This window comes from Bos indicus x Bos taurus, chromosome 5 (genome assembly GCF_003369695.1).
Source record: "Bos indicus x Bos taurus breed Angus x Brahman F1 hybrid chromosome 5, Bos_hybrid_MaternalHap_v2.0, whole genome shotgun sequence".
In the NCBI taxonomy this organism is placed as follows: domain Eukaryota; kingdom Metazoa; phylum Chordata; class Mammalia; order Artiodactyla; family Bovidae; genus Bos; species Bos indicus x Bos taurus.
Genome location: NC_040080.1, coordinates 87,798,697 through 87,824,398, shown reverse-complemented (window position 1 = coordinate 87,824,398; position 25,702 = coordinate 87,798,697). Strand labels below are relative to the sequence as shown.

At 55.0% G+C, this 25,702-nt stretch overlaps 1 protein-coding gene and 1 long non-coding RNA gene across 8 annotated transcripts in view; one reads left to right on the top strand and one right to left on the bottom strand.

Annotated features, from left to right (window-relative positions):
- Nucleotides 1-13,344: 13,344 nt before the first annotated feature.
- HDAC7 (histone deacetylase 7) overlaps nt 13,345-25,702 on the top strand; it is a 36,574-nt gene continuing 24,216 nt past the window's right edge. The window contains exons 1-2 of one of the 7 annotated variants that reach the window (XR_003511213.1): nt 13,710-13,935; nt 21,551-21,598. Coding sequence is in view for 6 of the 7 variants with exons in the window: in XM_027542675.1 (XP_027398476.1) it covers nt 13,917-13,935; nt 21,551-21,598 (67 nt within the window). In the remaining variant the exon portion in view is untranslated. Of the gene's footprint in view, nt 13,456-13,709; nt 13,936-21,550; nt 21,599-24,651; nt 25,485-25,702 lie in introns of those variants that run through there. The other 6 variants (XM_027542675.1, XM_027542679.1, XM_027542676.1 and 3 more) reach the window with 6 other exon arrangements.
- Nucleotides 14,096-21,544, bottom strand: LOC113893054. The gene is made up of 4 exons (XR_003511216.1): nt 19,296-21,544; nt 18,941-18,996; nt 18,209-18,650; nt 14,096-14,748 (listed from the first exon to the last, which is right to left on the bottom strand). It is a non-coding gene; the product is annotated as an uncharacterized LOC113893054 (long non-coding RNA).

Here is a 25,702-nt window from a genome sequence, read left to right as displayed (position 1 = left end):
GGCGCAGGTGGGACTCACACCTGGTGGGTCCACTTGTGGAGGACCCCGCCGGTGCCCCAACGGTGCTCACAGGCCTGCCCAAGCCACCGAGGAGGGGGAAGGCTGGCCCCCGGCTCCCTGCTCCAGGCCAGGGCTCGGCTCCTCCCCATTATCTCCTTCTGCAAAGCCTCCTCCACCCGTCAACCCCCAACCGAGATTACAGACCCTCAACCGTCTCCAACTGCCCTGATTCGGGACGAGGCTGGACCCTCGCCCACCCCACACCAGCCTGGCCACCCCAGCTCTGTCCTGCAGTGGAGAGAGGCTGCCTGCTGCTCTGGGAGCTGGGGGAGCCAGGCTGGGGGCTGCCAGGAAGACACTGCCCCCACCCCGGGTTGCCTCCGGAGCGCGAGAGGGAAGCTGGTCTCTGATGAGGAGAGACCTCGACGGGCCTCCCAGGCCTGCTGTCTTTCTTGTTTCGGCCTCTCTGCTTCTCCAGGCCGAGTCTGCAGTTTCTGCCTCTCTCTCTCAGGCTGCTCTTCCCCCCACCCCCAGAGCACACCTGGCTCCTCACATCAGATAACACAACCACAGCGCCCCTCGCCCCCGCCGCCTTCTAGAGCCCCCTCCTCGCCCCCATCCTCTTCCTCCCCTGCCTCCCCCACCTTGCGGCTCCCTGACTCGCTCACATTTCCCCAGGGAGGGTTAGGGAGGGGTCCCCAAAGCCTTAAAGCCTTACTAGGTAATTAATGAGGGTGTGAGACGACCCTTCCTATTCCTACCCCCCAACACACATGCACACACACGCGAGCGTGCACACTGGAAACTCTACACCCCCGTGCCCTGTCAGAGCAGAATAAAGGGGAAGGAGGGACTCAGGGACCAGCCTTGAGGTACCAGGAAAATCCAGCCTGAGGAAGTAGAGGGTGGGGGTCCCAGAAGGGGTTCCACAGCTCCCTGCTTCTGGGCCTGGAGAAGTTTCTTCCCTTTTCCTGTGTGTGTTAGTTCATCTGGAGTCTCAGCAGGGCCTGCCTCAGGCCAGGGTCTGGGCTGGGGGAGAGGATGGAGAGTCCCAGCCCCTGCCTCCCACTCCCCCAACAAAGCCCATTGGGGAGGAGCTTGGGGTGGGGACGCTTGTGGAGGAAGAGGCACTGCGAAGTGGGCTGCTGGGGTTGGGTGAGAGCTGGACAAGAAATTGTGGGAAGGGGCAGGGTGGGTCCCAGGAGAGAGTGGGATGGGGACTGGTGGGTGCCTGGGAGCTGAGGCTGGAGGTTTTAATGCCTCTTAACAACAGATGAATCATAGGCAAATTATGTGGAAATGATGGCATAAATAAAGATATGTTATTTCAAGGCCCCAGTGTGCATTGTCGGAAGAGAGCTGAGGGGGGAGGAGCAGGAGGCTGCCCAGGCCGGATGGTGCTTGTAGGTGGGGGCCCAGGTAGAGTTCCTGTGGGGGGGCGGTGGAGGTGATGGCCCACTCACGTCTCTTGTCACCTTCTTCGTGCTGTGAAACAGCAGGTGGCCGACCACAGCCTGCCAACCCCTCCCCCAGGACAGAGCAGCCTTCACACACCCTAAGCTCCTTGGTGATCCCCCAGCCCTCCCCTAACCTCCCTGGGGCCACTACCCCCACACACTGTTCCCTTCCCCAGTGTCTGTCCTCTTTGGGCCGTCCCTCCAGGGGCTCAGGGGCTTCCCTGGTAGCTCAGAGGGTAAAAAATCTGCCTGCCATGCAGGAGACCCCGGTTTGATTCCTGGGTCAGGAAGATCCCCCTGGAGAAAGAAATGGCAACCCACCCCAGTATTCTTGCCTGGAGAATCCCATAGACAGAAGAGTCCGGCGGGCTACAGTCCAGGGAATTGCAAAGAGTTGGACACAATTGAGCAACTAACACTTCCAGGGGCTCAGACGGTAAAGAATCTGCCTACAATGTGGGAGATCCACGTTCGATCCCTGAGTCAGGAAGATCGCCTGGAAAAAGGAATGGCAACCCACCCCAGTATTCTTGCCTGGAGAATCCCATGGACAGAGGAGCCTGGAGGGCTACAGTCCATGGGGTCACAAAGAGTCAGACATGACTGAACGACTAACACTTTTCCAGCCCCAGCACAAGGTCTTGCCCCCAGCATGGACTCGAGAGCCAATCGAGCTCCAGGAGCCTTCAGTGGACAGCGCCCGAAGTGATGGTCCGGCAGATGGATGGTCCAGTTAACATATCCGCTGGAGGAATGAATTGAGGACCTCCTTCTGGTCCTCAGGGCCCTCCCTGTAGCCCAGTGGAAGCTGGTGGTCAACCCTCAATCCCAATCTCCACAGCATTTCACGACATTGACAATTCTTAAACAACTAGAAGGACTTCCTTGGAGGTCCAGCGGTTAAGATTTCTTGCTCTTAATGCAGGGGACACAGGTTTGAGCCTGCTTGGGGAACTAAGATCCCACATACCGTGTGGCACAACCAAAAAGAAAAAGACTAGAAAAACGTGTGCCTTCATACCACGCCACACAATCATTCCCTGCCACTTATATTTCCTCTCAATCTTTTCCTCTGTGCTTACACCGGGTTTCTTTAAACACAGCAACCATCACTGGGCTTGGGGAAATCTGCATTCTGTTGCCATGCTATGTCACATTCAAAACATCTTTTTAGTAGCTTCGTAATTTTCTATTAAGTGGAAATATAATTTGCTTCGCAATTTTCCAACTGTAGGTGTTCAGATTGTTTCTCATTTTCCATATGGTAAAGAATGTGGTGATGAACATTACTATGCACGTATTCCACTCGCCCCACCTTGAATTTTGGTTTTAGGGTATTTTGGGTGGGGTTATTGAGCCAAACGGTAAAAACATCTTCTAGCTCTTACTATATATTGCCAAATTAATTTCAAAAAGCAGTTACACCACCACCACCAACATGTATATTTCACCACATTCTCACTAATGCTTGAAAAGGGTGCCTGCCTTCAACTTGTTTTAATTGGCATCACTTAGACAACAAGCAGGTTGCATGTTCCCCCGCATTTGCTTACTGGCTATGTTTCACCTTTCCTTGAAAAATCCTTTCTGTGCTTTGAGTTTTAGTCCACCCGTTTCAGTGTTTATTACCAATTTGTGTGAGCTTCTCTCTGTAAGGATTTTAAAGCATCGTCCACAGCAACTGAGTGGACACCTCTCATTTGTGACCTTCTCTTTTGGACTCTGACATGGCACTTCCTCTTGTTCTTTTAAATCTCTGACCGTTCCCTCTCCACTCTCACCAGTGATCCCAGGTCTTTATTGGTCCTTCCCTGCTCTTCTGCGTTCCAGAGACCAACTGTTCACTCAACTTCCCCTGGACTGCCCCACCAGCACCTCAGTCCACATGTCCATAGCTTGACTCTGCTTTTCACTCCAAATTTGATTCTCACTCCATATCCCCTAACTCTGCTGCCTGAAGGCCTTCGGGTGATGTTTGGAAGGAGAAAGAGGAGCACAGAGGCTAACACACCTGAAGAGGAAAGGAGATTCTACCAATGAGATTCTGTCTTCAGCTTAGGACCAGGAATGGGAAGAGGAGGAGGCAACTATTGTCTAGGAAGATGGCCCACTGCGACTCAGTTTCCCTGCTTCCCTGTAGACCAGGACTGGACCGAGGTCTAGCGATGGGTGCTTGAAAGCCAAAGTGGGATACCGTCCTTCTACAGCAAATCAACCCTGGACATTGACCTCACTGGCCTTCTCTTTCACTTCTTGAGCCTCTTCCCCAGCAAGGGACTGCTGCTGCTGCTGCTGCTGCTAAGTCACTTCAGTCGTGTCCGACTCTGTGCGACCCCACAGACGGCAGCCCACCAGGCTCCCCGTCCCTGGGATTCTCCAGGCAAGAACACTGGAGTGGGTTGCCATTTCCTTCTCCAGTGCATGAAAGTGAAAAGCGAAAGCGAAGTCGCTCAGTCGTGTCCGACTTTTAGCGACCCCATGGACTGCAGCCTATCAGGCTCCTCCATCCATGGGATTTGCCAGGCAAGAGTACTGGAGTGGGGTGCCATTGCCTTCTCCGAGCAAAGGACTAGAAGGGCTGAAGAAAAGGTTAAGCTGCCATCTCTTCTAAACCTGTGCAGTTCGATACAGTAGCCACTAGGCACCAGTGCTACTGAGCACCTAAAACATGGCTACAATGTACTGCAACTAAAATACACACTGGATTTCAAGGATTTAGTATGAAAAAAAAGCATGTATTATGGTCTCTTTAACAATTTTGTGCTTTGATTGCATGCTGGGATGATGTTTTTACATATATTAGGTTAAATAAATATACTATTAAAATGGACGTCACCAATGTATTTTTACTTTTTTTAAGACCAAGTTACAAATACGGTTCCCATTCTGTTACTACTGGGCGGTGCTGGTCTAGCCCCTCCCAGCAGGCAGAACACCAGGCCCTAGGCTGAGTGGCTCCATTGAGGGATCACGACAGATGCAGATAGAGACCCACTGGAGATGCAGGCCAGCTGAAGTCCAACCAGATGTCACTAACCAGGCAGTGGCGCATCTCCCCCAGGCAAGGCAGAGCAAAGCAACATTTCCTGGACAACGACTTTCCTCCTGGACTTCACGAAGCCTCTGAGCTGGCGCGCGATTCTACAGAGCTTGTTCCTGTGGACAAGTTACTCTAACAGAATGGTCCCCCAGAGTTTTGGATCTCTCCCCTCCTCAAGAGTTCTTGAGGAAGTTCTCCATCATTCCACTGGGGCCAGACCCTTCTGCAGGAGCCAGAAGCATCCTCCCACCCACTCGGGCTTTGGCTCAGCCCACGTGTGGGCTGGGAGGGGATGAGAGAGGAAGGTGGGCCTCTAGATACACCAGCTGGGCTGCAGACATGGTTTATGTTCCATTTCTAATGCCTATCCTTCCTCTGTCCCAGTGACAGAAGAACAGAAAGGGAACAGGAGGTGGCTGGGGTTGTGGGGGTGGGAGCCAGGCACAACTCACTGGGCTGCCCTGCTCTGGCTCATCCTCCCATTGCCCGGGCCCCAGCCTTGCCATAGGAGGGCACCAGCAGCTCCCGCCCGACCAGCCGAGAGGACTCCACCTCTCCTAGGTCCTGGCTGGGATCCGCAGGCCCCAGGCGAGTGGGGGATGGGGAGCCACTCCTGCTTTCCCAGCAGCTGCTGCTGCCTCTTCCTGTTTTGCTAAAACTCTGGCTCTGGACCCAAGGAGGTGGGGGAAGTCATTCGCCAGCCGCTCCCGCACCTCCCACCCCCCCACAAAGGTCAACCTCGTCCCCCTGGCCCTCTCAGCTGGTTATTTATAGCCCCCAGGCCCCGAATGAGGAGCTGGATCTCGCCTCCCGCAAATGTCAGCAGCTGTGGCCATTGCCCCAGGGATGCAGCCAGATGCTCAGCCCACCGCAGATGTGCAGTGCCAGGACAAGGGGGAGGGCAGGCGAGGGCCTCTCTTCAGGTGGTGCGGGCATTCCCTGCAGCCTGGTTTGGGGTCCGTCCCCTCCTCAGCTCCGAGTCAACAACACCTGAGAAGGGGTGGGGGGTGTGGGGGGGAAGGTCCCCCAACATGTTCTCCACTTCCACATTCCAGATCGGAGAATGGACAGCTAAGGAAAGACCCATTTGGATGTCTTTGCATAAATTAGGTCAGTGCTCATTTTGAGACTGACTGTGTAGGGGAAAAGCTCAACAGAGAGGGACGGAAGGGACAGGACGCTGTCTCCTATTACTAACGTCAGCTCGGGCTTCATCCCTAACACTCAGTGGACGGCAGGCTCCACACTGAGCACTTCACGTCCTGGTCCCGTCAGTCTTCACAGCAACCCGAATATGGCAGGCACTTCATGCCCCAGTTTGCAGGTGAGAAAACCAAAATATTCCACCCAAGCAGCCGGACTCCAGAGTCTCAGTTTTAACAACAAGACAACACGGGCTCCCTCAGCCGGTCCCCATGGGTTTTATTTAAATGGTTCATTGAAAGCTGCACGCAGAGAAGCCTGGAGCCCAGCCTCAGGGTCTGCCCAGGGGGAGAGTGGCTGTCTCGATGCCTCCGGTGCCCTCCTGCCCCTGCCACTCAGGCCAAGCTAGAATGAGGGCCGTGAGAGCAGGACGGGGACCTCTAGAATCACCATTCCAGGCACAGAGCGGGCAGGACAGAGCAGAGCCACTGCCCTCACCCACAAGGACCTGATGATCCACCAGTGCCCTCCAGTGTGGAGCTCCGGTGACTCGGGAACCCAGCATCCTTTGCAGCACTGGTGTTTTAGTCCCTCATCTGACACTTTTCTCCATTTCAGGTTCTTTTCTTTGGCCGTATCCTGCTCCTGGAGATGATGAATTCACCAAGGATAAGGACTGTGGCTCCCTTTGCCTCTGGGCCCAAGAACCTGAGCCAGAGGAGATGCTCAAAAAATAAGAAATCATACTTATTGAAAAAGAATAGTAGTGGTGGTCACATGTGGGCAGATACTTCAAGGTCGTAGCAAGGACACTCCCACTCACTCCACTGTGTAGTTACCCTCAGCCCCTTTCACCCGCACCTTATGTTGAAGCTCTTCTACTGCACACAGGAGCCTAGTTCAAACCCACCCTAAAGACATTCCTGGGGAAGAGAGGTGAGTGTTCTTAGGCCAAGACCTCCTCAAGGTCTTTGCTGGAGATTCCAGGGTCAGAGGTAAGTGCCTCTCAAGAGGGACCATTAGGATAGGTAACAAGGTGGAATCCTGCCCTCCAGTCGATAGAGTCACGGGGGCTAGAGAGGGCCCTGCTGGGCCATGTAGCAAAGCCGAACTCCCAAGCCCACCAGTGGGTGGACTGCAGCATCCCTGCAGGGGCCACTGGAGCGAGTAATTGTGAGCTGGCCGCAGAGAGGTATTTTGCAACTCAGACGAATTTCTTCTCGCCCATGATTAGGGTATGGCCCAGTGGCTGCCTCCCTGACCATAATCTCTGCTGGCACAGGCATCTCCGGGGCTGGGCGGTGCAGGCTGGGGAAGGAGCGCTGACCTAGAAGCTGGGACGCCTGACTTCTCTGCCTGCTCCCCACCACTGATTAACCGTGACACCTCCAGCAAGGAGACTGGGTCCTCGGCCTCCTCAACTAGAAAGGAGTGATTTGAATAGATCAGAGCATCCCAAACCTAACCACACCTTAGAATTACCTGGGGAGCTGCAGATTACTAGGTACCCCACACCCCCAGCACCCCAAAAGGTAGAGACTGTGAGAGGGCTCAGGAATCTGCTATTCACAGGTTCTTCTGCGTGATTTTGATATAATGTCCGGTTTGGGAGATCCTACAGATTGGATAGTTTTACACACCGCTTGCAGCTCTTAGGAGCAAAGATTCTAGTAAATGGAACAGCCATAACAAGAGGTTTTGGTGCTGTGGGGTTTTATCAGAGGGCATGTGATGGGTAGTTTATTTCATCATCATCATCATCATCAATTACTATTTTTTTCAGTCTTGTTGAGATATAATTGACACTATAGCACTGTATAAGGTATACTGCATAATGATTTGATTCGTATACATCATGTGTATTATAATAAGCTTAGTGAACACGCATCAACTCATATAGACACAAAACCAAAGACAGAAAAAAAGATGTTTTCCTGTGATGAGAACTCAGGATTTACTCTCTTAACAATTTCCTAGATATAAAGCAGTACTAATTATATTTATCATGTTGTACATTATCATTATATCCCTGGTGCTTATTTATCTTATTACTGGAAGTTTGTACCTTTTGACTCAGTTGTGCCGACTCTTTGTGACCCCTAGGACTGTAACCCGCCAGTCTCCTCTGTCCATGGGATTTCTCTAGCAAGAATACTGGAGTGGGTTGCTGTTTGACTACCTTTCTCCAATTCTCCCTGCCTCTAAGCCTCTGGTGACCACAAATCTCATCTCTTTCTTGAGGAACTTGTTGGTGTGTTTGTTTTGAAGCATAATTGACCTCCGACATTCTGTTGGTTTCTGTTACAAAACACAGTGACTGGTATTTCAGTATTTTGATCATCATCATTACTCTTTCTATTATTTCATGGCTGGCATTATTGTTAGGGAGGGACATGGCAGTGCCCTCTTCTGTTTGTGTCACTAACAGGGCTCTGGCTTGGGGGAGGTGGCAGGGCTCACTTACCTCCCAGCTGGAGCAGAATTGGGAGAGAAAGGAAGGGAGGAATGGGCTGTCCCTGTAGGGACAGGGGACCTTTCTTTCTCTCCCTCCTGGGTGGAGTTTGGCTGGATGGGCTTTGGCACCAGCCTCAGGAGCTGGGAGAGTGTCTTCCCATCCATATTCCTGCCCCACTTTCAGTCTCAGCAGCCTCACCCCTGGGGACTGACCCTTCTCCTCCTCCGGTCCCACTTCCTCCCCAGGCTCCCTCAGTCCTCACCAACCTCATTCCTGAGCCTCACTAATCTGTTTGCCACCCTCTGCTTCCTTGCCTCGCCCTTGCACATGCCATTCTCTCTACCTGGAATGTCACCCCCTTCCCCCACACCGATTCGCATTTCTGGGCTCCTTCAAAATCCAGTTTAAAGCTCACTGACTTCATTTAGGCTATGATCTGCTCAGGTCTTTCCTCTTTGCCATGAGCATTTGAAATAACAGAATCAGAAAACTGCCTCAGACTCAGAAAAGTAGAGATGACTTAGACCCCCTCTCACATTTAATAGATGAGAAACCAGCCTGAGGCCCAGAGAGGTCTTGATTTAGCCAAGATCACACAGTGGTGAGATTTTTAAAATAGTTGGCTGCACAAGAGGCTTTCAAGTATTTTATGTGTTTATTTCCTCAACACAGTGTGAGCAAAATGAGGGCAGAAACTGTGCTTTTGCTTTTATTTTTGTTCTTTATCTGCACTATTGGGGGGGGTGTGTGTGTGTGTGTGTGTGTGTGTCTGTGTGGAGGGGGCAACTATAACATTTCTAAATCTCACAGTGGTACAGCCTTCTGCATATATTATTCGTACAATCTCAGACTAGTCCTGTGAGGTAGATAACCAAGGCCTTACTATTTTACAAAGCAGGAAACTGAGACTTAGGAAGGTGTGACCCAGGAAGTTAATGGCAGAACTGGGCCTAGAACTCAAGTTCCGTGGCTCCCAGCGTAGCCCGGGGTCCTGACAGCCACGATGCTCTCCTGGGCTTCCGGCTGGGACCTGGAGTGGCCAAGGGGGTGGCCTCTGCCATCCTCCCCAGTCATTGTGCCTTCCTCACCTTGGGGTGAGGGGGCCTCATCTTTGGCTTCCTGTCCCACTGCTTTCTCCCTGTGTCCCCCTAGGGCATGGTTGGCACATACACACATACACATACATACCCAGAACTGCAGGTGTCTAGGGCAACAGACCACAGGGGAAACCACATCACCTTTGTTGACAATGGAGGGAGGTAGGGGGATGAGGGAGGTAGGAGGACCAGGAAGGAACTTGCTGAGTTTGCTCCACCTGCCTCTGTCCCCAGTCATTTCACCTCCCAGCTCGGGCTATCTGAACTGGTAGCCATGACCCAGCCTCTTCTTAATTTAACTCTGATCCAGGAGGATGTATGGCTTCTTCTCTCAGATCCTAAAATCCTGAGTGGGAGTCTGCCTAGCTGCACCCCAAAGTCGTACCCCTCCATCCTAGCCAGAATACTTACATAGCTCCTCTGATCCCTCCAGAGCAACGCAACAGACAAAGGTGGGGACCGGGGATGAGACAACATGACTGGGGTTGGTGAGGAAGGAAACTTGGCATCTAGAATGGCATTCCTTGATCAGCGGGGATCTCTAGTAACCAGGCTGCACCGGAGAAGGAGACCTGGCCACAACTTCTGCATTGTTTTGATCTGTTAGAAGAAACTGCACAGGCTCTGAATCAGGCACATTTGCAATTGAATCACTTACTGGTTCTATGCCTTCGTGCGTGCCCAGTCGCTAAGTTGTGTCTGACTCTTTGTCACCCCATGGCCTATTCAGTCCATGGAATTATCTAGGTCAGAATACTGGAGTGGGTGGCCTTTCCTTTCTCCAGGGGATCTTCCCAACCCAGGGATCGAACCCAGGTCTTCCGCATTGTAGGCAGATTCTTTACCACTGAGCCATGTGGGAAGCTCTGGCCTTGGACAAAACACTTTGTCTTACTGAGCTTTAGTTCGTTAACTAAAACAGTGGAGATAATAGTGAGGTATAAGTGAAAGGGCCTTGAACAGCATGTGATACAAAGGAGCCTCTGGATAAATCCTAATTACCCTCCCTCTCCTTCCTTCCACTTGTTATATCTGGCTCCATGAAACACTTTATTTGAAGATGGGGATCTATCTCCCCTATTTATATTTCTAGTCCAAACCCTAGGCATTGGCATCTGATTCCAGGTTGAGAAACTGGAATCCAAGGCCCAACCCACCCAAGGAAGTGGCTGTCCCTCTGAGATCTACCCAAGCCAGGGATGAACACTTTCTGATTGGCCTTGTGGAGAGTGTGGGGGAAGTGTGGGTTAGGGGAGGGATTGTGGCTTCAGCTACCACATCTAGAAAGCTGGGTCAAGAGTGGTCTCAGAGGCCTGAGGTTTAGACCAGATGACTCTGGATGGAGCTTTAAACCCTGGCACAAGGTGGGCACCCAATAACATTTGTTGAATAGATGAATACCCTCCTCAATTTCCAGTTGTGTAACTTTGGTCAGGTTTCTCAGCCTTTATGAGCCGTCATCCGTACGTAATCACAAGCATAACAAGGATTACTGTTATGAATAAAATGATCTAATATTTGCCAGGGGGATGGCATAGGGCTGCTACACGGTAAACAGTAAAAGGTAGCTAAGCGAGGGAAGGAAAGAAGGGAAAGAGAATGTCAGGTAGCCCCAGAGCCCCAAAGAAAGCAGAAGGCAGTGCCCTCAGCCTTTGTATGGCCAGAGCCTCTAGGAAGATACCAAGGAGCCAAGGCAGGTTCTATGAGACTCATCTCTTCTGCAGAGTGCTTAACTGAGCGGTCTATGCAAAAACAAAACAAAACAAAGCTCTCCACATGGTAACCAGGGTAGAGAAGAAAAAGGTAGCCTGCACTTTTCTGCCTCAGGTCTCTTTTCTGGAGACTCCCTAACACACCTTAGCAAGGGAGGTGTGACTTAGAAACTGGATTAAGATTGGACCATGAGATGCAGGTGGGGTGGTGGTAAGTAAAGGGGCAAGATAAGAAGGGGCACAGTCCAGCTTCTGGATGTAGGACTCACCTGCTCTCTTTCTCTCTGCCTTGACTTCAGGTAGGGAATTCTGGTGTGTGTAGAAAGCTATGTGTGGAGTACCGAGGGGACAGGTAGGGGTTGAGAGGAGATAAACTTTGTGCACAAATCTCTTAGAACTCAGTGATTAGATCAAAAAGAACAAGAAAACTCACAAACAAATACATGAATGATGCACATGGTAGAAATGAGCAAACAAATGCCTGATTTCAGTCCAGAAATAGCTACAGGAGTCCTGGGCGGGTATCAGGAGGGAGCATTGTGAGGCTAAAGGAGACAGACACCAGGGGAGAGGCTGAGCGTCTGAAGCAACCAAGCGATTTTTCTGGAGGCTGTGGATATGGAGGCCGTGGGCACAGAGAGGGATTTGGTTTGGAAGCAAGGACTAGGAAAAACACACCTGAGGCGGAAGAACATGTGTCTTTAAGAGTCATGAGAAAAAAGGTATAATTGATGTTGTTCCACTGGGGGATGGTCCTTGAAGTCCATGAATCTGTTTCAATTCCAAAAATGACCCAGAGGGAGTCTGAATTCTGTGGAAGGCACTCAGCAAGACACTACAAGGAATGCACCCCTGACTAAGGCAGTAGCTGGGCTCAGGGGACGTCCACTCTGGAACATTCTTGCGAAGCAGGAGAGAGCTGAGACAAGTATACAAGTGGGTGAAGGTCAAAGTACAGAGGAAGACTGACAAGATGCTGGAGTGGAGTCCTTCAAGGAGAAGAAAGAATCCCTCTGGCTATGGGAATCAGGGAAAGCCTCCTGGAGAAGTGGGATAGACCTTGAGGATTAGACAGATTTTAGCAGGGGCGGAGGGGGAGGACATTCATTTTTGGAGGGAATGGCATGAGCCAAAGTAGGGGAATGGGACAGCACAAGGACATGAGGGGGACAGCCAGTTGCCCGGTTTGGCTTAAATAATAATAGTAATAACAGCAACTAACATCTAAGTACTTAGTACTAACATCTAAGTACTGAGCACTAAGTACCTCCAGGCCCTGAGCAGAACAGCGGAAGGGGAGGGAAGAGAGAGAGGTGTGTGTGGCGCCATGCTGTAGGAGGCCTTCATGCTGGGAAAGGGGTCTGTGAGGATAAGTGAACAAGTGCAAAGCGGTTAGATCTGTCTGCTTTGTGAGCGCTGGGACCACAAAATGGCCTGAGGTAGGAAGCAGGAGCAACAGGTGGTGGGACCTGAGCCAGGTTTGCAAGAACAGGGTAGCTATGGTCAGATGTTGGACCTCAGCATGGCCAAGCTCTCCTAGGCCACTGGGACTCTTGCTTCTAATCTGACATGTCTCTGGCTCAGCCTCAATTTCTTCTTTTTCTGTAGCATCGTGGGACTCCAGGCTTCCCAGGATTGAGGAAAGCAGGATGGAGTCAAAGGGAAGCTGCCCTCTGCCTTCCAGGGGTGAGCCCCCCACCATCAGGGAGAGACCAGCGCTTCCTGTAGACTTCTCCACTTCGACGGAGCCGGTGTGTCTCTGACCCAGCAGACTGCCAGAGGCACAGGGCTGACAGACCAGGCCGGGAAGCACAATGGGGAGGTCCTCAGCCCCTGACCCCTGACCCTGACCTTCTAGTCTTGCTAACAGGGAGCCCAGCAGGGAGGGCTGCTGTGCAAAGCCAGCCCGGAGCTGAGTTTATTAGCTGAGGGAGGGCTGGAGGCGGCTACATTCCGACTCACAGACTGGAACATTTCTATGATCCGCTGTAATGCACTGGGAGACACTGGGCACATTGCTGAAGTTTGACTCATAGGGACCGGGAGGGGTAAAGTAGAGGGGGGGAGGGTGGTGGGGGGAGAGGAATGGGAGGAAGAGAGGAAGAGGAGAGGAGGGAAGGAAATCCCTTGAGAAATTTCTTTAAAAAAAGAAAACTTTCAAAATCGGCACCACCCCACCCCCTTTTTCTTTTAATAGGAACAGGCTGGACCCTTCTATTCCCCTCAGCAGGCATGGGGCGGGGGGGGCATGGCAGAGGGGGAGGGCTGGGCAGTGATTCAAATCAGATCCTGGAACTTTCCTCAGGCACGTTGTGCTTGGGGCGGGGTCGGGGGTGTCCGTCTGGGATTCCTCGCCGGGACCGGTGACTCCACGCGCGTCCCGCGGCCTCCCGCCCCTCCCCGTGTAACTGCTGGCTGGTGGGCCGTGCATGCTTGTGCCTTTGAGCGCGGGGGTCCCTCCCTGCGGCGTGTCTGTGTAGACGACTCTGCCCCGGGCCAACATGGATGTTTGCTTGCGGCCCCGGTCGCCCGCGAGGGTGCGTGCGCTCAGGTATCTGGGTTTCCGGGAATTGTGCGCGGGTCGCTGCGCCGCGCGGCGGCCGGGACTTGGGCTGCAGCGCGGCGGCAGCGCGCGGGTCGGGGCCGCGTCCCCCGCGTTCCGGGTTCGGCGCTGCCTCCCCGCGATCTGGCCGCGCGGGGTGTCCGCCCGCCCGTCCGCCAGCCCGGGCGCCGCGCCGTGTCTGCCGGGTGGTGCGTCCCCGGGCCGCGAGCGCCTGCCCCCTCCCTCCCCTCCCCCTTGGCCCGCTCTCAGACTCAGATAAAGCATTTCCTTCCATTGTCATCCTACCCTGCCGGCCGGGCTGCCAGGGCCCTCCCCCTCCCGGCCCCCTCCCTTCCTCTCGCCGTCTCACAGTCGCTCCGCAGCCTCCGGCGACCGGGGGGGATGTGAGGCCGGCGCCCCAGCCCCCCGCCCCGCCATGAGCCCCCCGCTCTGAGGGCCCCGGCCCCTGGATGCACAGCCCCGGCGCTGGTGAGTACTGGGCTGCCGCCCCCCGTCCGCCCCGCCCTGCGCGCGGCACCCAGCGCCGCCCGCCCGGGCTTGGGCTTGGGCTTGGGCTCCGGCTCCCGCGCGGGGCTCCGGGCGGCCCCGCGGGCCCAGCCCGGCGTGCGCCCCCGCGATCGTGCCCGCGTCGCCCGGCTCCGCGGGGCTCTGGCAGGCTCCCGGCCCGGGCTGGTTCCGGGGCCGGAGGGTTAAGGGCCTCCTGCGGGGCGCCCACATCCGCCCGCCCCGGGGCAGCGACAGGCCCGAGGGAGGGAGTTGGAGGCCCCGGGCCGCCGGTGCGCGGGCCCGGCGTCCCATCACCCCCATTCACGGGGAGGACTGAACGGGGGACCCTGGAGGGAGGGACGGCCGCCGCGGCCCCGGGAGGGGGCGGTGCTCCCGGGCGGAAGGTTTGGAAGCGCTGGGCAAAGGGCAGGACCCGTTGAGTTGGGGCCACAATCTGAGCCCCGAATATCAGCGCCCCCAGCCCGCGGACCCCGGTTGGACTTTTCCGACCCCTCCGCTGGGGAAAGTGATCCCTATGAGGGAGGGTCTCTGACAGCAACGCCCCCCGCCCGCCGCCTCCCCAACTCTGCTCACCCATCTGGGTGAAGAGACACCTGTGCTCAAGTGAGCTGTGGAGGTGCTGGCGGGGCGCGGGAAGATGGGGACCGCAGGCTGTGTCCTGAGCGGTGGGGGACAGGATGTGTGCCCCCCAAACCTGGGGTCTGATGGTCCTGGGGAGTGAGAGCAGGCGGCAAATCCGGCAGCTGGGCTGAGCTCTGATTCTGGGCCTGTGAACTAAGAGAGACCCGTGGGACTTGCAGGCCAACCAGCACCCCCACCCCCATTTCCTTCTCTCCTGCTGCCCAAGCTACCCTTTCAGATCTGACCTGGCCAGCCACTGGGGCTCCTCCCACCCAGTCCAGGCCATTCCTTGTCCCTGCTGGCCGTCTTGCATACCCCAGAGGCCTCCCCCTGCGTCTGGACGGGGCCTGTCCTGCTGCTGCCCATCCCTCCCCACACCCTCACTCAGCATCTGCTTGAGGCCCAGCTCTGCCTGCCAGTTTCAGTGGCCCTGCTGGGGACTCAGCATCTGGATTTATCATCCTATTCCCTGGACATGCATTTGGGTCGATGAGGACTTTCCTCAAGACCCCTGCCCGAGCCACTGTGACTCAGTTTCCGTGCTCCCTAACAGTGGCCCATTTCTCCCCTGTAGGACCCCATAGGTCAGGTCCTCCGAGTGGCTTGGGCAGCCACACACTCCTTTCCTCATACCAACTCCCTTGGAAGCTCCTTCTCCAGGCTCTGCAAGACCATTTGCAGAGCTCATTGCTCAGCATCTCAACCTCCCTGCTTTCTTCTCTCTGTCCCCTCTACCCACTGAACTAAGAAGTAATGTTTCTCTTCCGTGGAGTCACTGCTGGGGAAACAAAGGCACAAAGCAGTCTCGCTGTGCTGCTCCCAGTGAACCTGAACTGGAACGAGGTCCGGGATGCGCTGGGACTCTTCCTCGGCCTTTAGTCCCATGATGTTCCTGGGCCCCGCCAAGGCCAGGCTCAGAGCTGCTTCTTGGTATTACGCCTGGAATGGCTCCGGGGCAGTGTTCTCCTGAGGTCTCTGTGTTCCTTAGCCTGAGCCCAGGGGTGGGTGTCTCTGGCCACCAAGTCTTAAGCTGTTATCCTGTGGCTGGGAAGGTTGCATTCAGGTCTTGCACTGACCATTCCAAGAATCTAAACTGGTCACTCTACTTTGACACTGAAGCTCAGTTTCCCCATCAATAAAATGACCACAGAGGAGGAGAGGCTGACAATAGGAGATGGACTGGTGGTGTCCAGGATGCGGGCTGTTATGGCCCCCATTTCCTTCAGTAATGGTGGACCCCAGCTTTCATTCTTTTCTGGGAATGAGAGTTGGAACTTTCTTTTCCACCATCCTCTCCTCAATCTGGATAGAAAGCCCTTGGAAATTAGAATCTCATGTGTGATGTGTGTGAGGAACGGGTACCCTCCTGGGGCTGCAGGCGTCTGTGCCCAAGGCAGAACCCCCACCACCTCTTTGCCTTCCTTCTCCTGGCCTTTCATTTTAAGAGCTGGTAATTTTGAAGTTGTCAGGGGTCCGAGAGAAGATAAGCTAAGGTAAGGCCCGGGGTCACCCAGCCAGGGAATGGCAGGCCAGGTGGGGCCAGGACCAGACCTGCTAACTCTGCCAGCGCCCATACTCCTGGCCTTCTCCTCCCCGGCCTGGCTCAGGTCCCGCGCATGCCCTCGTCATGCCTTGGCCTGACCTGTCCTTAGGCAGACCTGACACCGGGGCCTGTGGTGGGGTGAGGGGTACTGCTGGAAGCAGGGCCAGGGTGAGGCCTGGGAGCTGGCATCTGTCTTTCCAAGGCTCTGGGACTGTCGTTTCTGTGTTGGATTTGTTCACTAGATGGGGCACTTCCTCTGGGGCAGGAAGCTTTGATTTCCTGTGGTGGGGGCGCTGGTAGGATTAGGAGTGGGGGACTCAGCTCTGGGCCATCCCTGATGTTGTTTGGAACCAAAAGGAGCAGAGCTTTCTGCATAAGGCAGGGGAGGCAGGAAGGAGAGCTTCGGTGAGGAGGCCCCGGGTAAGGCCAGAGAAGGAGGCCAAGAGGGCAATGAGATGGGGAGGCGGGGCGGCGGTGGGCAACACAGCAGGAAGCCTGGTCAGCAGGTGACCCTGCCGGGTATTGTGTTTCCCTGTGATATTTCCCCCTGTTTCTGTGGCAACCTTCCCAGGGGGACCCAGGCCTTGGAACTGCAGGAAAGTGCCCCCAGACAGCCCTTTCCTTAGTGGTCTGAGTATTAGGAGGAGTCCTTAAATCTGGCCACCTCCCTTACCATTTTGGCTCCTAGGGACCAGAGCTTGGGAATCTAGGCAAGTAAGTGAGCATTGGGGGTGGGGGCTGGGTGGCTGGGCTGGGTGGAGCCCCTTTTGCACCTCCTGGTGGGGGAAGCAGAAGAGACGTTTTTGCTGGACTTTTGGGGTAGGGGACTCTGTGCCTCTCATCCCATCTCTCCACATCCCATCTCTCCACTGTCCTCCAGCTCTCCCCCTGTGAAAGGGAACTGGACATCATGCTGCCTGGGGCAAAGGGTGAGGGGGGAGTGGCAGAGGCAGGAGAGATGTTGTCATCAGCAGAGCATAGCTCCTTTGGTCCTGCACCACTTCCCAGAGGCCGAATAAATTCAGGATAGTGTCTGTTTCGTGTGGATCAACACGTGATGGGTGTGTATGCACACTGAGTGAGTGGTGGGGGTCTGCACGTGTGCCCCTAGGCTTGTATGTAGAGGTGGTGATTCCATGGCAATTTGCAGTCCATGCGGTGGCTCTTTGTTGGGTGTCTGGGGAACATGCACACATGTAGTATGGATGTGCGTGGTCTCTAGAGTTGTGCACCTTTGCATTCTTGGCTCTGCATGGGGTGGATGGATGTGTTTGGAGGGGATGTATGCCTGTGCAGGAATGGCTTTTTTTTTTTTTTTTTGAAGTCCAGGTATTTGCTGGAAAGCATGCTCATCTCTCTTCAAATGCTGGTTCCCAGGCCACTTGCTTTAGAGTTCAGGACACTTGGAACTGCAGGAAAGTGCCCCCAGACAACCCTTTCCTTAGTGGTCTGAGTATTAGGAGGAGTCCTTAAATCTGACACCTCCCTTCCCATTTTGGCTTCCAAGACATTTCCAATTCCAGGTACATTTCAATACCTGGGGATGTATTCAAAATAAAGATCCTCAGGCCCCCTTCCAGACTCAGAATCTGCAGGGGTGGGGCCTGGGAGTCTGGATTTTGACACGTGCTTCAGGTGATCTGGTGGCAAGCCGTGTTTGAGGACTGCTGATCTGGGCCAACCTTTTCAGTTTTTCCTTTGAGGAAACTGAGACCCGCAGAAGGTATGTGGTTTGTCCAAGGACACAAGGATAGTAAGACAAGAACCAGGGCACAATCCAAGCCTTTCAACACCAGTCCAGGACTCAGCCATGCGTCCTCTGGGTGTGCAACTGTGTACATGTCCACACTCAGCGTGACACCGTGGATCCAGACGGAACTGGAGTGGATGCTCACTGGCCTTGACCTTTTCCCTGGGGTCCCGGGCTTCCTGACCTTGCTTTTCCTTTTACATCCTGCTTCCTTCTCCCTGGGGAAATCCTGGACCTGTGGCTCATCAATCCTAAAAGTGACGTTGGCAACCAGAAGGCCCCCTTTGCTGTGCTAAGCATTCAGCTATTTATTTACTCACTGGGTGCTTACTGAGCCTTGCTGTATGCCAGGTCCCGGGCACAGATACACAGTGATCTCATAGGCAGGACGTCTGACCTCAGGGAACTTCCACTCTAGTGGCAGAGACGGTAAGACAAGTAAGCAAGTCAAGAAATGAGTAGATACATTTAGTTACCCATTGTGATGAACCCTAAGAAGGAAATGAACCTGGCGCAGCAAGAGAGAATAACAAGGGGGACTTCCTTAGACAGGGAGGCCAGGGGAGGTCTGCCCGAGAAGTGAAATGGATGCCTGCGCTCACCTCCCCAGGCTGGAAGTGAGCCCTCGGAGCTTCTGAGCCATGCTTGGCAACCACCTGGATCCAGGTGAGGGACCTAGGCTGAGGATTAGAGCCCGAGGGCCAGCCTTTGGTCTGGTGCGGAAGACATCAGGGTCTCGGCTCCTCAGGCAATCCACAGAGGCTGATGAAAGGGGAGAAGAGGAGGGGGAGCTGGACAGGGCTGACCTCAGGCTGCTTCAGCGCTCGGGGGAGCAGCCTCTTTCCCTCCCAGGGGCTGAGTCCAGGGCCCCGTGGATGTGTTGGGTGCCGGGGAGGTGGCAGCAAAGTGCCACCCCTTTCCTGACCCTCCTGCTTCACCTTCCTCCCTCCTCATTCCCTTCCTCCCCCTCTCGCCACCCTGTAACTCCTGTGCCAAGTCCCTCCCTTCTTGGTCTAGCCTGGCTGCCTCTGTGGCCACTGGGATCTATTTACCTGGTTCAGGAGTCACCGAGGAGACAGGGGGATCCTACGTAGAGAGGACTTGGGCCCTGGAAGAGAGGACACACCAGAAAAAAGGACGGGCCGGGGCCTGTGTGAGGACGGAGCAAAGTGAGGGCTGAGGCTGGCCGAGTAGGGCCTGGGGCAGGAGAGAGAGAGGAGGAGACCTTGGGCTGGGCGCCGCAGAGCCTCTCCTGGGCCCTTGGAATCTGCTCCTCAAACCGGGAGAGATTCTGTGCATGGGGCGGGGTTGGGAGGCATTGGTGGGGGCCGCAGAAGACAGCTAGAAGGCCGGGCCCCTCTGGTCCCCCTGCAGGCCTGCCCCTTCGGCCCCTTCTCAGAAGGTTACCTTTCACATCAGCCAGCAGCCTTCAGACCCTCTCGCCTCCAGCCTCTTCTGGTAGGTTTTCCTGGGGGCCCCCAGAGCTGTGGGCTGCAGGATGGTCCAGCCCTCTCCCCAGAGAGCTGTGTATCAGAGGAGCCCTCATGCAAAAGAAGAGGCCTCCAACCACCCTCCTGGAGTCCTTCCACCCTGGGCCTCCTTTAGGCTTCTGGTGCACTCACTCCCTGGACTCCTGTGTCTCCCCGGCCTTCCGCCCAGGAGGGGGAGAGGACGGCTCATGAGGAGGGCCCTGGGCTAAACTCACCATCCCCACCCCGTCACCAGCCACTTCCTTTTTTCCCCATGTTGCCTGCAGGGATTGGAAATCCTGGTGGGCAGAGACCTTGGGCCTTCAGGGAGAGCCTGGCACCCTGGAGAGAGTGAGGGGGACTCCTTCAGGAGTCCAGCTCAGCTCCCTCACCCCCAGGAGGCCAGCTCTGGCTCCTGCAGTCTCCCCCCCACCTGCCCCCCCAGCCCTTGAAGTCCCATTTCTCCCTCCCCCGCTGCCAGGATGACAGGGAGAAGCAGGGGAGGCTGGGAGTCACAGGTTCGGAAAGAGTCGGGGTGGGGGAATTCGGCGACTGGGGCGACAGGGCTGTAACTGTGTTGTTTTGCTTGCCCCACAAACCTGCACGGGCATCCGCTACGCCCAGGGGCGTTCAGGTTGTGGAACTGCTCTCAGAATGACAGGCTGGTGGCACCCGGTTGGGGCGGGGGGGCGGGGTGGGGTGAAGGGGGGAGCCCCAGGCAAGGGGGAGCTGGAGGGTTAAAAATAGCAACAGCCGGGTTTCGGTTAGCAAATGTGGAGGCGGGGAGCTGGAGGCGGGGCAGGCGGCAGGCCGTGTTTGCCCGCAGCTCAGGGCTGTGTTTCCCCTGGGTCCCAGGAGTGAGTCACGGTGGAGCTGAGGAGGCGCGCTGGCACAGCCCCCCACCCCCGCCCCACCGGGCGAGGGGCTGGGCCCTGACTTCTGCTCCAGGGCACTGGAAGGACGGCCTCTCCCTTCCAGGCCTTCAGAGTCCTCTAGTGTGGTAGTGGGGAAGAAACTATTCTCAGACCAGAGACCTGGGTTTGAATCCCAGTCAAATAGGCTGAGGAACCTTGTGCAAGGCTGCCAAGGACTCTGACACCTGATTTCCTAATCTTTCAAGCGGGGATTTACTCGTATGTGCCTGTCAACCCTCAGCAGATTCAAATGCACCCTGGGAATGTGAGTGATCACCTTCTCTCTCCTGGGCCCATCGCAGAGCTTGCAGAAGGGCCCTCCAGTGAGGTCACAGGGAGGAAGGTGGTAGCGTCCCTATTCTCCTCCTGCAAAAAACCGAGTGTAGCTCTTCTCTGTGCCTCGGTTTCCTCATCTCTGTGATATGAAAGTAATAATTGCTTCAAGCTCCTTGAGTTGCTCTCAAGATTCAAGTAAGTAAGACTAGCACTGTGCCCAGTATGAGGTCAGTGCACAGAGAACATCATCACCATCATTGATGTTATTGTTCATATTTTTGAAGGTCAGGGATAGGGAATGTTAAAGACATGAAGAACAGAAACTGGGCTCAGCCCCAGTTCACAGAAAAATCAGGCCAAATTCACAGATTCCTCCACCCATAAGGGCCTGGAACAGCAGGAGTCTGTAGCCAGAAGTCACAGGGTGGACCCCTTCTCTCTTTCACTCCCTCACCCCCGCCTCTCCCAGTGAGGCAGGATGCAAGGGACCCTAGGACCTCGCTGCCAGCTGGCACAGGGAAGGTCTGGGATGGGACTGGCCCCGATGGCCCTGCTGTGCAGTAAGTACCTTGCCAGCATCTGCTGGGGTGACCTTTATTTTAGCCCCTCCCTGGCAACTTTTAAAAGGAGCATGAGGCAGGGGAAGGATGAGAAGGTCAGTGATGTCAGCAGTCTCTATTCCCAGCACAGCGGCCCTGGAAGAGGCAGGAGGCATTTCTTTCAGGAAATGATCATTATTCAGGCTGCAGGCATCCATTAAGTCAGTCCTGACTTGGTGCCCAGGCCCGTGCTCGGCCTTCTGTGTGCTTCAGGGAGAGGCCGAGGATCCTGGGCTGTAGATAATGCAGAACCCCCGAGGATATGGGGTCCAAGAATAGGAGGAATCAGTGAGAGCCCTGTGTCCTAGTTCTCACGGGACCCAGAGCTTACATGCCCATTGGCAGTGCCATCTTGATCGTGCAGGGCTGTATATATACATATCAATTCTGTTTCATTGTTACAGAGGCAGTTCATGCACCTCGTAGACGTCAGACAACACAGAGGAGCAAAGGTAAAAGAGTAAGAAACAGCCAGGCCCAGCAATGGGAGATCGCTGCCACGGTCCCTCTGAGCACCTTTCCATCTCCTGACTTGCCTTCCTGTGTTGTGCATTTTACCAAAACAAGACCACACAGTGTATGCCATTTTTTCAGTCAGTGATCTCTACCTTCCACTACAGTAAATTTTCATCTCATCAAATCCCCAGTTGGCTAGAAATTTTCCAAGACAGCTGGTTGGCCCAAATCAGTACCCAGTACCATGCATCTGGCATTTGAATTCCCTGAGAGCTGTGCATGCACCCTAGCTGGATCTGTGGTCTAGAGACACCCCAGCCGAGCAAGCCTGAAGGGCAGCCCTGGCCGCAAAAGGGAATTGTGTCACCTGGAGAATCTACCCGCCACCTTCCAAAACTAACAGGCGAAATGAGTGGGATTCCGGGGCTTAGCTGGGATGGGGATCTGGTATTTAACTGTCATGAATATTAATGTGGCATCCTGTGAGTGCCAGCATTCATAGCTTGTTACTATTCATGGACTCATATCCATGATGCCCCAGGCCATGGAGCAGGCCAGGGTCTCCACCGTGATCTCTGTCTCTCTCCAGACATCCAGGTCTAGGGGTGCTGATGGCTGTTTGCTTGTGTTCCTAGCCCCTCAGGAGCCTGCCCTGAGGATCGTGGCAGTTTAGTTGCTAAGTCATGTCCGACTCTTGTGACCCCATAGACTAGCCTGCCAGGCTCCTCTGTCCATAGGATTTTCCCGGCAAAAATACTGGAATGGGTTGCCATTCTCTTCTCCAGAGGATTTTCCCAACCCAAGGATCAAACCTAGGTCTCCTGCACTGTAAGCAGATTCTTTACCACTGAGCTACCAGGGAAGCCCTGAGGATGGGGGCTCTCTTTTGCACGCGGGGCTCCCTCCACTCCTGCCCATGGCCTGCCGGAGTGTGTAAAGCCTGGGCAAGAGAGGGAGAGAGAAGAGAGCATCTTCTCCCTGGGGATTCACTCCCGAGTAGCCGCTCCGTGGGTGTCTTGCTTGGGTTATGTAACCTGCATTTTAGACAGGGCCTGACGGTTTCCAGAGTGCCTTCACACAGCGTTTGTCCTCTGAGGCAGCCTTGGGGGTTTGCTTGTTTAGTTATATGCGCGCAGCTGGGGGCAGCTTACAGGAAATGATAAAATGGTAACAAGTACATTTAAAAAGCAGGGAAAATGAAGAGGATGAAAAAGGAAGTAAAGATGGAATTGGGGAGTGCCTCTTGGAGGCCTCTTGGAGGCATAGGCAGAGATGGTCCTGTCTTTATTTTTGTTGTCTTCTGGATGGAGTGCCGGCATTGTGGGAACACGTGAGTCACCCCCAGGCCTTCTGATGCTGGGACCACACTCTGTCCAGTGACCCCCAGGTGGCCTCACCTCACCTCAGTGGGTGGGGCTCATTATACACACCAGTGTAGGGATTATGAGCTTAGATTCTGGAGTCCCAGAAGCTCCACTTACTGTCTGTGTGACCTTGGCAAGTTTCGTAACCTCTCTGAGCCTCAGTTACCTCCTTTGTAATTTGAGGATGGTAGCAGTGTTGACCTTATAGGGTGCTTGTGAGGACCGAATGAGAGAGTACAAGTCAGATACTTAGCTCAGTAACCAGCACCCAGTAAGCATTCAGTACATGGTTGTTGATCCTTACTAACATTACTAATTACTGGTAATAATAAAATAATAATGATTGATATTAATATAACTTAAGCTTTTCCCTGGCAGTCTCTGGAGTGGGCTGAGTGGCCTCGTGGATGGCACCAGTGAGCAGAGCCAGAAAGGCATAGCTGAGAGAGAGAACCGGCGGGAGGCAGAAGTGGGGTGCAGAGGGAGGCAGGGTCTAGCCAAGGAGGACCCAGGAGCTGGGGGACCAGTGAGGGCGAGGGAGTGAACACAGACCTCAGAGGGGAGAAAGGAGCAGCCCTGAGACAGCCCCAGGGCGGTGACCGTGCTTCCTGTTGGGGCAAGCGCTGGCCCTTGAGAAAGACTGGCTGGGGCTGGCGGCTAAGAGGGAGCAGCTGGTCTCAGTGGGGCACCAGGGGGTGGGGGAGGGGAAGAGACAAAGGCAGAAGCTTGACAGAAACTCAGCTCTTCTCCCCGAATTACAGATGGGGGCCCCATCTTGACTGCTCAGGTTGTTTTGCTTGTAATAGGAAAGACAGATGGTGGGCAGACATCGTGGTGAACTTCCTATTTCAGGGCTTGGTGCTCCTGGAGCAGAGGGCTGAGGGTAAGTGGCAACTTTGGTTTCTGAGGCCTTTTGGGACCTGAGAAAGCTTAGGGCAGTCTGGACGAGGGGGCCTGGCCTGGGACTGGGGGGAGCCTGCTGCTGAGATGCCACACACCCTGAGCAAGTGGTTCTACCCTCCCCGTCCCACAGAGAATAGCCAGGGGAGACTGAGCAGTGGCCCCGAGGCCCCGGGAGCTGCGGGGTTTGGAGAGACTCCCATTTTCCCTTGCCAGAGGGCAGTGAGATGCCCCAGAGAGCGCCAGTCCCAGGAACCACCAACCCCTCAGGACTCAGAAAGGCCCAGCTCCCCTGCCTCAGGGTGGTCTCCATCCGCCAGGAGAGGCCACAGAAGGGACTGGACCCCAGGGCAGGGACAAGAAGCCAGAGAGGACGCCTTCCCACCCCCAGGGAGCTCAAGCTGCTGCTGCCATGGTTACATCTGCTTCCTGTTTGATTCATCTCAAACAGCAGAAAGGGGGGTGCCCGCTCCCAGCACAGGCCACCGCTGCGTGGGGCTGTTTACAACAGCCGCATGTGGGATTCCCAGAAAGAGACTCCAAACCGGACATCCTGCGGCTGCAAAATACCCAGGTGTCAAGAGCTAAAAATAGCTGCCCCAGGGCCCCAGGCGCGGGGAAAGGGGCATGCTTGCTGCGGAGGCGGAGGTGGAGGGCCGGCCTTGCGGCCCTCACATCCAGCCTCCTGCCTGCCGCATAGCTGCGGAGCCTTCGAGCTTGGGCCCCCCGCCTCGGCCTGACTGGAGGCCTTTGTCTGGGCAGGCCCGCGTCCCCAGCCGCTCACCTGGGAGCCTCCACCCCAGGCCCGCCAGCCTTCCTGCCTGCCTGGTGGAGCTTGCTTTGAGACGCTAATGAGAAAGCCTCAGAGGCCCTTGGGAGCATCTAAGGAAGGGACAAAGGAGGATGCCGGAGAGCCTGAAGATGAAGGCGGTGCTCGTCCAAGTTCCCGCCTTGTCAGTTGCCAGCCCCTGTTCCCACCTATAGTCCGAAATCATCGCTTGGCATGGCATCTGCAGAGTCAGCAGTTGGTATTTATCTGTGATCTGGGAGGACTGTCTTCACCGGGGCCTAGAGATGAGACAGGCAGTTTCCGCCCTCTAACCTGCAGCAGGACTGGAGTCTGCCGCTGGTTCAGGTTTCCTGGGAGCTGTGTGATTTTTATCTTTCCCTGTGCCCAGCCAGGTCCTGCATTCGCTGTCCACGCACTAGCCTGTAGAGTCGAGGTGCTGGGGAAAAGCAGCCACGAGTGTTGCTTAAGAACATGGATTCTGGAGCCCATTTGTCTGGCTGAAGTCCCAGCTTAGCCACTTCCCTGTTATGTGCCTCCAGATGAGTTATTTAATACTGCTGGGCCTCAGTTGACTAATCTATATAATAGGGATAAAAATAGTAACCACCACATAGGTTTGTCATCAGGGTCAGATGAACTAGCAAACACAGGGCACATAGTAAACGGCTAGTTTACAAAAGTTCAGATGGAGAAGAAAGAGAAGAGTTGGGAGAGTCAGGAGATAAGGGACTGGACAGGAACGCATCTGGGAGCAAGTGGACTGAGAGACGAGGGGAGAACGCAGATGGGACCAGACGATGAGATGCTTATGCCAGAGGGCGGCTGCAGGTGAGTTCAGGGGCAAACAGGATGAATCACGACCCTAGCGGGGAGTACCCGCCATGTGCCCCGTGCTTCACGCGCAGCGTCGCTCATCTCAAATGACCTCTTTCTGGTCCATATTCTTACTGTTGAATTTCGGAGGCACAGCCAAGCCTTGCCCAAGCTGCAGCGTGTCCCTGGCTGTCCCTGCCGGTCACTGAGGGAGTCGGAGTGTGAACACCGGA